Below are 11,495 nucleotides of genomic sequence, written 5' to 3' on the forward strand. Positions count from 1 at the left end.
GTAGCACGAATAAAATAAGTAGGAAGCATTTTTTATATTTTTGTATTCTACTCTTGCTGACATTAAGCGATTTTAGCATTTCAGGAGAGCCCTCTACAAGTGATGGGATTAACGAAGACTGTATCTAACCTTTATGTATTATATTCTTGCCAAGTCCAGACAATTTCAATTTGCCTGAGTCTTTTCAAACTGGAGGGGTTCGTGACATTCACAAACCTCTTCGCAGCTGAAGGACCTCTCGAAGTTGAATGAAATCATCTGCTGGCAGCCTGATTAACAATGAATTCTGTATTGTCAAGGATGCAGGATACGGGTAAACGTCAAACATGTTCATCACTAAGAAACCTTCTATAGCCAAAGGGTTTAGTCCCTCCATCGCTCCCTGTTTTCTACACCTTCCTGAGATGTGCACCGCGGCTAAGCGCTCCATGGCGTCTATCATCAGCTTAACTTCCCTTACACCCTTATCATTCTGCATTTTCTACACCTCCTGTTCTAATCCCTCGACTTTTTCTACACCGCCCGTTTTCTACACCTTCCGTCCTAATCACTCCATGTTTTTTATACCTCCCACCCTAACCAGTGTATGTTATTCATACATATTTTTCCAAAATATTCCAGTCTCCAACAGATGGAGTATTTTGGCGGACTCATGTCTTTAGGCGGCCTACAGTTTGCTAATTGTAGAAAGGCTCAGCATAAAAGAAAACCAGTGTTAAGAGTGAGTGCGATAAGAAGAGGGGAAGAGGAGTAGATAACTACCGTCCTATTCATTCCACGTTTTCTAGCCTACCATTTTCTTCACCTTCTGGCGGAGATGTGGGGTCTGGTAGTGAAGATATTTTGGTAGTGAGCCTCGGTCTTCTTCCCTTCTGTGAACTTTCCCTTGGTATTCTTCTCTCCCTGGCGGCACTGAACCAAGGCATATGGATCCTCATAACAGTTCTCTTCGGGCTCAGGTTTCTTTTTCTGGGTTTCAGTCTTGGCATAAGGGTTTTCATGGCGAGTTTCCTTCGGGGCTGGATTATTTTTCTGAGTTTCTATCAAGGCATACGGGTCTTCATAGATGTTCGTCTCTGGCTCTGTTTTTTCCTTCTTCCGGGTTTCGATCACGGCATAAGGGTTCTCGGTTCTCTGTTTCTGGGCTTCATTCAGAGCATAAGGGCACTCGTAGATGTGTTCCTCCGACTTCGATTGCTTCATATCGGTGCTGGTGAAGGCGTATGGGTCTTCGTAGTACACATCATCTTGGTTCCCTTGCTTGTGGTGTGTGTCGATGGTGACGTAGGGGTTTTGGGTGGCCTGGGCTTCGTACGTCACCACACACACGTCACTGCTCTTGCCGCCTCGCAGAGCATCCATCTTCTTCTGAATGTTCCTCAGCACCTCCTCGTCGAATTCGTCGTACATCTGTTGACGTCAAGGTACTTTAGGAAAGGTGATGGTGAAAACTTGCATCTCTACTGACATGATGGCCTTTTCTGTGTGTGTGTGTGTGTGTGTGTGTGTGTGTGTGTGTGTGTGTGTGTGTGTGTGTGTGCATAACGATCACCATCATAATCAAGGTCCTATTTTCCATTAACAGATGGGATGGGAGAGATTCAATAGAAGATACGTACAAAATAATAAGAAAGCAGCAACAAAGCGCCCGTTGATATGGGTCACACATACTGTCCACTCACTTATCATTCACGCCTCAGAAAACCTCCGCTCCATTTCACATGCTTACCGATCCACACAAAAAATTAAGCTTCATAATGCCATCCGGATTACTGTCATTCCATAGTCTGCAGAGTTGAAAAAGGAGAGCAACCCTTGTTATTTACCGTATATCTCCAATCATATTCCATGCTTCCATTTCAGCCTTTTATCAGTTTCCTTGCTTCCTGAACGTCCATACCTCGCCCACTCATGCATACGCCTTTTATATCCATGCACCTACTTTTTGGCCTCCTAAGTCGCCTTCTCTCCCTTGACTCATAACTATATTCTTTTCTTTACAACCATCCCCCCAATGTAACCATAGCACCAAAGCACAAACTCTGTATCAAGGCCTTCATACTAATAGCCATTTTTTTTTTTCCTTAGGTTCCTCTGTTCCCCACTTCCTTTGCACATTCACTTTAGAGTTCTGTTACTGCACGAAAGTATTCAAACCCCACCACTTCTCATCTCTCTCCATGTATGAGTACATTACACTAAATACCCTTCTCTCACAGCAATCAATGATTTACTTTTGTCTACATTTAACTTCATGGTTTATACTTAGACATTCACAGAACTATGAACACTTCTACAAAGATGCAGATTACTATTAACTGTTAACACAACATCGCCTGCATACGTCGGACTTGAAATAACCGACCTCTCATATTCATCATGAGCTTTCCTATGGTAAGAATAATTTATAGTGTGGATGTAATAAGATTTGTTCATGAGCTTTCCTATGGTAAGAATAATTTATAGTGTGGATGTAATAAGATTTGTTCATGAGCTTTCCTATGGTAAGAATAATTTATAGTGTGGATGTAATAAGATTTGTAAACTACTAGTGCTCTGCTACATGTCCGTTTTGTAAGCATCATGACACGTACGTATCTTTTTAAGGTAAATCTGGTAATAAAAATACGAGTACAAGCCAAATACTGATACAATGATATGGAACTTGAACCACATGGTCGAATTCTAAGGGACAGTGGAAATTTCGTATCTCTTCTTCCTCAGCGAATTATTTTGTTTATTACATTTTAGTATCGTCTTCTATTTCACTGATACAAATTATGTCGATATTAAAGCGATAGAAATAACATTGGACGAATACTAAGAGAAAAGGGTAAAATAAATCGCTAAGGAACAGGTGTTACGAAGCCTCCCATGCCACCTAAAATACGGCCCACAAACTCTTAAACTTACTGGATACGCTGGAGCTGATTCACGAAGATGCCTCTTCCTCTTACGCTGGAGTGACAACCACACGGCAAGAAGGGCAGCCAAGAGAAGAGTTGCCACAGTGAGGAGTCCAACCATGAGCCACACTCCAGCAGACCTCTCACTCTGGCTCCCTGGCTGAAGCTCCGGAGGGCAGTTGAACACGAACTCTGCTCCTCCCTCGGCGTAGATCACAAATCCCTCGTAATCGTGGAACAGCCAATTATAGTCCGATACCATGGAGATGTTGGTTGTGCCGACTGTGACCTTGAGTGCGTGTTTGTTGAAGCCCGTCACCTGGTGTTTGAAGTACTCCACCGATACTTGTTTCCACTCGCCCAAGGCTCCCACGTCAGAACTCCAAAGGTCAATCTTCTTTTCGTTGTAGAAATCCTCAGACACTCCAAACGCGTCCCCTAGTCTCATGCGCAGCTCTAGTTTCTTGAAGGATGCTCTGGGTCGCATAAAGAAGGTGGTAGAGAATTTTCGGTGCGTCGAAACTGCTTGTAAACCACGCTGTGTGTCCGAGGTGTTTTTATGGATGCATTCGCTTATCTCTGCAGATCTTTGCCTTGCTTCCTGCCCTCCCTTTACACTTACACCCAAGTCTTTCTCGAGGGGTATGGAATTTATTGCATCAATCAGGACAGTGATCAGGGGCTTGACAGAAGAATTGGTGTTACTGATGATCGGGTTGACGCGGGTCATTTGAGCAGATATCACGGTGATTTTTCCAATGCTGCAAACCACCACAAACATGATAAGGACACATGTATGAGCTAAACACTTGGCCATGCTGACGACAGAGATTATATAACTTTTTTGATCCTGCAACAGCTTTAAGTTTCCAAGGTAAGAGTTTGTTAATCTCTATCAAGAAAAATCACTGCCATGAACTTTTATACAGTTGCGCATTTAATCTGGTGTTTTTGCTAGGACTCTTTGTTAATTACTTGACTTTCGACTGCACAAGGGTCAATAAGGCAGATAACAAGAAGGAGTTAGGATATAAGGATGGAAAGTTCTGCGACTATCACTTTCCTTCTCGTCTCGGTGTTGAATCCTTTCAGATATTCCCGAAGCCTTCCTGCAACCTGTCCGGCTGGAGGTGTGAGGGCGACTGAGGAAGTGGAAATGGAAGAAGGGTATGATTTGAAGAGGAGTACTTGACCTCCGCCTTCTTTCTTTTGCCAGTGCTCAGTCCTTTCAGATATTTCCAAAGGGTTCCCTCAACCTGCCTGTCTGGTGGTATGAGGGCGACTGGGGTTTGGAGGGTGGAACAAAAGCTTGGCTATCTGCAGGATGTGAGTCAGAAGGATCGAGGGAGCTGATGGTGTGACGACAGAGATGCACTGAGTCAACCTCTTTGTCACATTGTAACCACCGAACACCCTCACTGTCTAGCACCTTAATTCGCCCAGCACAGACATTGTCCAATCCTTTTTGTCTAGAAACATAATCATCGTGACACACTAACTTTGTCTAACACGCTCGTTAACACCTTAAAGCACCCAGTATCGTCACTGTCTAACGCCTTAAATCACCTTACACCCTCACTGTCTAACACCTGAAGTTACGTAAATCACCTGGCATCCCCTTTGTCTAATACTCCCATTGTCTATCACCTCAAATGCCCTAACACCCCCATTGCCCAACCCCTTAAGTCACCTAGCACCTTCACTGTGTAGAACCTTAAGTCACCTAACACTCTCATGGTGTGAAACCCTCATGGTCTAGCGCCTGAAATCATTAAACGCCATCATAGTCTTCATTATTTAACAGCATTAATGTTTAACACCCTAGTTTCGTTAAGCATATCACCTATTATTCGTTTTCATTCTTGCTGCCTCCGGACAATTTTTTATTCACCTTTGGGTAGGCCTCTTGTGGTGGACGGGTTAATGAAGGCTATCAGACCTATCCGGCTCGAAAAAAGTCTCTCCTAAACTGAATTATATCGTCCAGTAGCAGCAAGAATAAAACATACATCATCGTGGTGAAAGGATTAATCCACCACCTAACATCCACACTCTCCAATACCTTTTTTACTTAACACATTCACTACCACCACCTAACACCCACACTGTCTAACACTCTTATTGCTTAACACATTCACTAGCACCACCTAACACTCACACTGTCCAACACCTTTATTACTTAACACATTCACTACCACCACCTAACACCCACACTGTCCAATACCTTTTTTACTTAACACATTCACTACCACCACCTAACACCCACACTCTCCAATACCTTTTTTACTTAACACATTCACTACCACCACCTAGCACTCACACTCACCAACACCTTTATTACTTAACACATTCACTACCACCACCTAACACCCACACTCCAACACCTTTATTACTTAACACATTAACTACCCCCACCTAACACCCACACTGTCTAACACCCTTACTGCTTAACGCATTCACTATTCAGCACCTGACTCATAGTATTGAAGGGAAGTATCTTTGGGTAGAGAAATATATCAAGCCTCTCTCAGCCTAGGAATATTAGCCAGGAGAGGAAACCACAGATGTAGAAGAAATAAACATTTAGGCGAATCCTTGTCCATGAGACGGCACAGTGATGATCAGTAATTCCTTTACATGTTTTGGGTGAGGTCCAGACTCATGAAGGAAGCGAGATCTCACCCCTCTAGATCGCAGCTGACCATTCCTGAAGTTAGTATTGTTAATGAATAATGTCACGAGTCTTGTTACTGTAATGGTGAAAGCGTGTCTCGAGCGCTAGTGAAATTCCTGATGATGATGATGATGATGATGATGATGTTTTATTATTATTATTATTATTATTATTATAAAATCCGCCAGGGAGGTTATGTTTTTGCCGGCGTTTGTTTGTTTGTCTGTCTGTCTGTTAGCAGGATTACTCAAAAAGTTACGAACAGATTTTGCTGAAATTTTGTGGAAGGGTGGGCCATGGGCCAAGGAAGAAATTATTAAATTTTGGGCCTGATCCTGATCCGGAGTATCTCGCACAATATCTTCAAAAGTTCTCAATGAATTTCAATGAAATTTTGTGGAAAGGTGAGCCCTGCATCAAGAAAGAATTGATTAAATTTTGGGGCGGATCTGGATCCGGGTCCGGATTATATATCTATGGATCTGTTAGCAGGATTACTTAAAAAGTTATGAAGGGATTTTTGAAGAAATTTTATGGAAGGGGGAGCCCTAGGGCAAGAAAGAAATGATTCAATTTTGTGAGGGAGATCCGGATCCTGAGTATCCCGCACAATAATAATAATAATAATAATAATAATAATAATAATAATAATAATAATTATTATAATAATAACTAGAGGGGCACACGGTGGAGCGCATTTCTCCGACAAATGCAACGTAATTTCCAAATCACTCTTCATAATGGGTTAGGGTTGCTCATCACTGATTAGGGTTTAGCAAAACTGTTTTCCGGATCCAGAATCTGTAATACGATCCGGATCGGCCCCAAAGGTAAATCGATTGTTCCCTGGGACATGGACTATCCATCCACCAAAGTTGGTCCAAATCTCTCTTTTAGTTTTTCAGTAATCCTGCTAACAGACAAACAAACTAACACACAAACACGGGTGAAAACATACTCTCCTTGTCGGAGAGAATAACAGTAAAAACCGTTACATCTTTCTGTTTATGTACGGTTACGGAAATAATCATCGATGCACTTCATGACAATAAATAACGATACTGAGCAATGACTTCCTCAGAGCCCAACAGACATCTCAAAATATTGTGTTGTTGTTCTACTTCAGTCTGTGTGGCTGAGTAGACCCATCGACCACAAGCAAGCAGCCGTCTTCCTGTGGCAGGCAGCGATCCCTGACTGTGATTACTGGGAAAGGCCAGCTACCGGGCCTTGGTCACATGTCACTACCATGGTAGTACCTGCCGGAACAAAGGTAACTATTCACCACTACCTTTATGGCGGGCTACGTGGAGCTGCATCTTGCCCAAGGGTGACTCGGGACTGTGCAGCAGGGCAGGGGTGTTCATTTTCCATAAGCTGCGCACGTGCTTTGGTCGCAAACCCCTTCAGAATATTGTGTAAGGGTTTGCATCGAATCTCGGGAAGATTCGTAATTTCCTTTTTTCACAGAGTTACCAAGTCTAGAGAAAACATACTGTCACTAGGTACACAAAACTCCGGAAATCATTTGTTGTCGTCTTCGTTGTCCTCCTCCTCCTCCTCCTCATGATGATGATTATCATCATCATGATCATTATCATCATAATCATCATCATGATTATAATCATCAATGTCGTCGTCGTTGTCGTCCTATACCCCCTCTTCCCTCTTTCCCACACAGATGAAGTGGGGTAGGATTCAGAAACATGGAAAGAAGTGCAAATGTGGAAGAACTTTCAATAACATGCTTCAGTGAAATCTGCCAAACAGTCATCCATACATCATTCCAGCCCTTGGAATCCTGTTTTCATCTAACAGGATTAACTTTTTCAATTCACTGCATTGTTTTTTTTTCTTTTTATTATTTCCGTCTTGTTATCTCCAGCTTCGGACTAGTTTTTAGAAGTGGAGGGGTTGGATAAACTCTTCTTAATCCAAGCTGAATAGAATCGCCTGGATAGCGTGATGAATGAGGTAAGGGAAAAAATTAATTGGTTCAAGTGTTCTGTTCAAGTCCGCTCTTACTGATGCCGGAATTAGATATCCTCTGAAGCAAAGTGTCCGATTGTGTTGGTCGTAATAATAATAATAATAATAATAATAATAATAATAATAATAACAATAACAATAAAAATAATCATCATCATCGTCATAATATGATAATAATAATAATAATAATAATAATAATAATAATAATAATAATAATGATAATAATAATAATAATTTTGTACTAGTCGGATCCATACTTAGCGTCCTGTTCCCTTGCTTCACTTCCTTGATATCCGGCTGTGAGACTTGAGTTACATGGCGCCCACTGAAAAGGGTATTATTAGGCTAAATATTATCTCAGCTACACAGTCAAATAAATATGCATCAGAATATGTTTTTGCTCTTGCGTAGGTGCGAATTCATCCTTTCAGTCTTTGTTTCTGCCTCACTTTGTTTGTCTTTCTTTTTTCCGTTGTTATTATATATATTTTTTTCTCCAGTTCTTTCTGCCTCCGTTACTGTTTGTCTTGGTATCTCTCCGTCTTTGACTCTTTTCGTCTTCTTTGCACCGATGCTCGAGGGATGGGAGCGGATGTTATTTTGTATGTGTGTGTGTGTGTGTGTGTGTGACGTTCAGAGGAAACCACTTGTTTGACTCACCCCTTGTTTTGTATGGGAGATCAACCACTTCAGCCCCGTGACCCATTTATTCTGTTTGCAGACGATTTTATTCAGCCAGAGAGAGAGACATTTCGACTGGGAGGGGTTAAGCATTGCCTACGTTAATCCATTCACTTTCAGAGATGTTTTAAAAATAGGATAAAAATCGTCTGGTGATTGCGACAAAGAATCGTCAAAGGAGTGGAGGGTTTAGCATTTTGACTGAGGGAAGTTTGAGTTAAAGTGAATCGTCCTCCTCCTCCTCCTCCTTCTCCTCCTCCTCCTCCTCTTCTTCATCTTCTTGCCATCTTCACTGTGAGGAGCTACATTATGGTTAAGTAAAATCGTCTGTAGGTAGCAAGCGTAAAATACACATAAAATATTGCCTCGTAGGAGTAATGTGGTTAAGGAGACGAATGCAAGCCAGTCACAATACTTTCACTTAATTCGTAGAGCTGTGATTCTTGGGCAACTCAGGACGTACAGGAAATGAGTCAGTACTAAACAACACCCAAACACAAACACCATTCCGTAAATCACACACACACACACACACACACACACACACACACACACACACACACACACACACACACACACACACACACACACACACACACACACACACACACACACACCAAGCAAAGTAAATCTTGCTTGCATTCTTCAGGCAATATATTGAACTTAGCAGAGATTTTTCGAAGTGGATAAGTCAGATGGAACCTTCCTTAGCCGTTCAGAACCCAGTGTCATCCACGAGTGAGGGTGTATGGAATCGTAGAAGATCATTTAAGAAGAGAGACCTGAAGTTTGGATATGTGAGCATCGTGACTGTGAGTGAGCCCGTAGGCAAAAGACGGCACGATAAGTTCCGTTCACCTAGAAATCCCATGTGTCGGAATCGTGGCCTCTGGAGGATTAACATTTTTTATACATTAGATTAACTTTAAACTGAAGAAAATCGTCCACCAAGAAAGATAAATTGTTTTCTGCTGCTGATGAGTTTAACGCTATCAACCCCCGGGACGTTCTTTGTGTTTGTTACTTTCAGACGATATTGTTCAGTTTAGGAAAATGTCTGAATGAAGGGCAAGTTGAAGGATTTGTCCAACGTCTGCGGTTCGAAAATATCTCCCAGACTAAAGATATGTGTGTGGAGGTCCTAAGAATAAGGCTTTGTGTGGAGATCCCAAGTTTAAGGCTTTGTTTGGCGATCCTAAGAATATGGCTTCAAGAACAAGGCGTTGTGTGGAAATCCTAAGAATAAGGCTTTTTGTGGTAGGCTAATCCTAAGAATAAGGCTTTGTGATGCGATCCTGAAAGTAAGGCTTTGTGTGTAGATCCTGAGAGTGAGATGTTGTGTGGAGATCCTAAGAATAAGGCTTTGTGTGGAGATCCTGAGAATAAGGCTTTGTATGGAGATCCCAACAAATCAATTAAAAGGCATTACTGTAGTGAGAAGGTTAATGGGCAGCTTTGCGTTCAGGGCCGTGAGACATGAGGGGCTAGTCATCTGGGAATCCCTCTCTCCGCCGGAAGGTATGAGGGTTGAGAAATAAAGGCATGACTAAACCTTTGGATGCCATTAATTTCTCTCACATGAAGACAGAACAAAAGACTCAAAATATACAAATCTTGTTCCTTCCCAAAAATATAAATGAACAAAAAGCCATAACCAGGATTCGTTCATTTCAATATGCCATATTTTTTGTCTGTGTGTCCAACTCTGTGTGTAGACTTCAAAACCCGTTCCCAAGACCTAGCAGTCCTTCTACAGCTACATACCTTCGCATGTAACAACTTTTGCACTGCTATCAACCGTCCATACTGGATACACGCCAGGGTTGTCTCATTCTGGGATGGACATATTGCTTTTAAATAGGCTGGAGGTCATAGGACAGTGGGAGAAACAGATTAAAGGAGACAGTTTCAAGGCTGGCCACTTGTGCCCTGTGCCCAATCGAAAATGATTTTAAGCCTATACGCCTAGAGAAGCGACGTGCAAATGGAAAGACACAGTTTCAATGGGGGAATGATTACTGAAAATAAAGTCGTCTGACGTTCTATAGGGTTAAGATGATACAAAAAGATGAGGCTTACAGGGGTTTAAGTCCAAGTAACTATGATGAGTATTTAAGAGGCGGATGATGATAAAAAAAGTGAATACTGGATGGCGAGAAAAACAGGAGTATTTTCACTCACCCTCTGTACACCTGTGGCCGTTGAGATCCATTAGTTTGATTGAGAAAAACAACCGGGAAAATAAAAGATAAAAAAGAGCCCATGTGTTTTCTGTTGTCTAAATCGTCCTCTGTGTCACAAAAAAACTTTTCATATTGCTTCTCTACTCAGTGAAGTTTTCCGGGCTTGCGCTAATGGCAAACGCATGCGGTGTTCTTTGCACAACATGATGCATTTTTTGGTCTTCCAAATACTTCGAATTATGTTGAGGAAGGGTGAATAACTGGTACTTATTTCTTCGGATTCTCTTGCAGAAGAGAGTATCTATTTGTTTGTCTGTCTGTCTGCCTATCTACGAGTATCTGTCTATCTATCTGTTTTTCTGTCTGTGTCTGTTGGTCTATATGACACTAGTGTAGAAGCTGATATACACTATATCAATGAACTCTATAGAGACAAACAGACGATAATTAGGCTGTATATAAATAACCGACGACACTCGAGATAGACTATATCGCACTAGTAAACGGTTTCGTTTAGGAGCACTTGGAAATCATGGAGTACCTTGGTCGTCCACGAAAAGGTGATTGACGAGTAATAAAGGACAAGATTATCTAAGACAGAAGTAAAGGCTGTAGGAAATGTGTTGTAAAGAATCGTTTCAGTTATCTGATATTTTTCAGTATTTACGAACATGCAAGGGTCAGAGTTTAACATTGCTTTGTGACCTTAACATTTGACTGATTGTTCTCTAAATCAAATCCCTTCGTTCTTGCTTTACCCTCAGTCATTCCACAAAAGTCTGGTCTAAATCGGAGGATAACTGTAGGTAGAACTTGCCCTTTGATTTGATATTCTGCAAAAGCAATAGGTCAACTGCCCTTTGGGTGACCCTCAACACTTTCACCTTATTTTGATTAAAATCGGACCAAAAGTGTTTGAGAATACTATTGCGTCCTTACTGACTTGTACTGAGTCAGTCAGTGATAGGCTAAGGTGGTGATATGCTTGTCAGCATCGAAGAATCTGATTAGGTATCTATACTGATTTTTGTGCTGAGTGCTGTGATGTGCCTCTGGTAGACA

At 41.7% G+C, this 11,495-nt stretch overlaps 1 protein-coding gene across 1 annotated transcript; it reads right to left on the reverse strand.

Moving 5' to 3' along the window:
- Positions 1-801: 801 nt before the first annotated feature.
- LOC145409225 (uncharacterized) lies at positions 802-3,723 on the reverse strand. Its single transcript, XM_080279709.1, has 2 exons — positions 2,914-3,723; positions 802-1,410 (listed from the first exon to the last, which is right to left on the reverse strand). Exons 1-2 carry the CDS (start codon positions 3,721-3,723, stop codon positions 802-804), a joined length of 1,419 nt encoding a protein of 472 aa, XP_080135835.1.
- Positions 3,724-11,495: the final 7,772 nt, after the last annotated feature.

This window comes from Coenobita brevimanus, chromosome 80, assembly GCF_032717465.1.
Source record: "Coenobita brevimanus isolate Jiangsu-jjx chromosome 80, ASM3271746v2, whole genome shotgun sequence".
Classification (NCBI taxonomy): domain Eukaryota; kingdom Metazoa; phylum Arthropoda; class Malacostraca; order Decapoda; family Coenobitidae; genus Coenobita; species Coenobita brevimanus.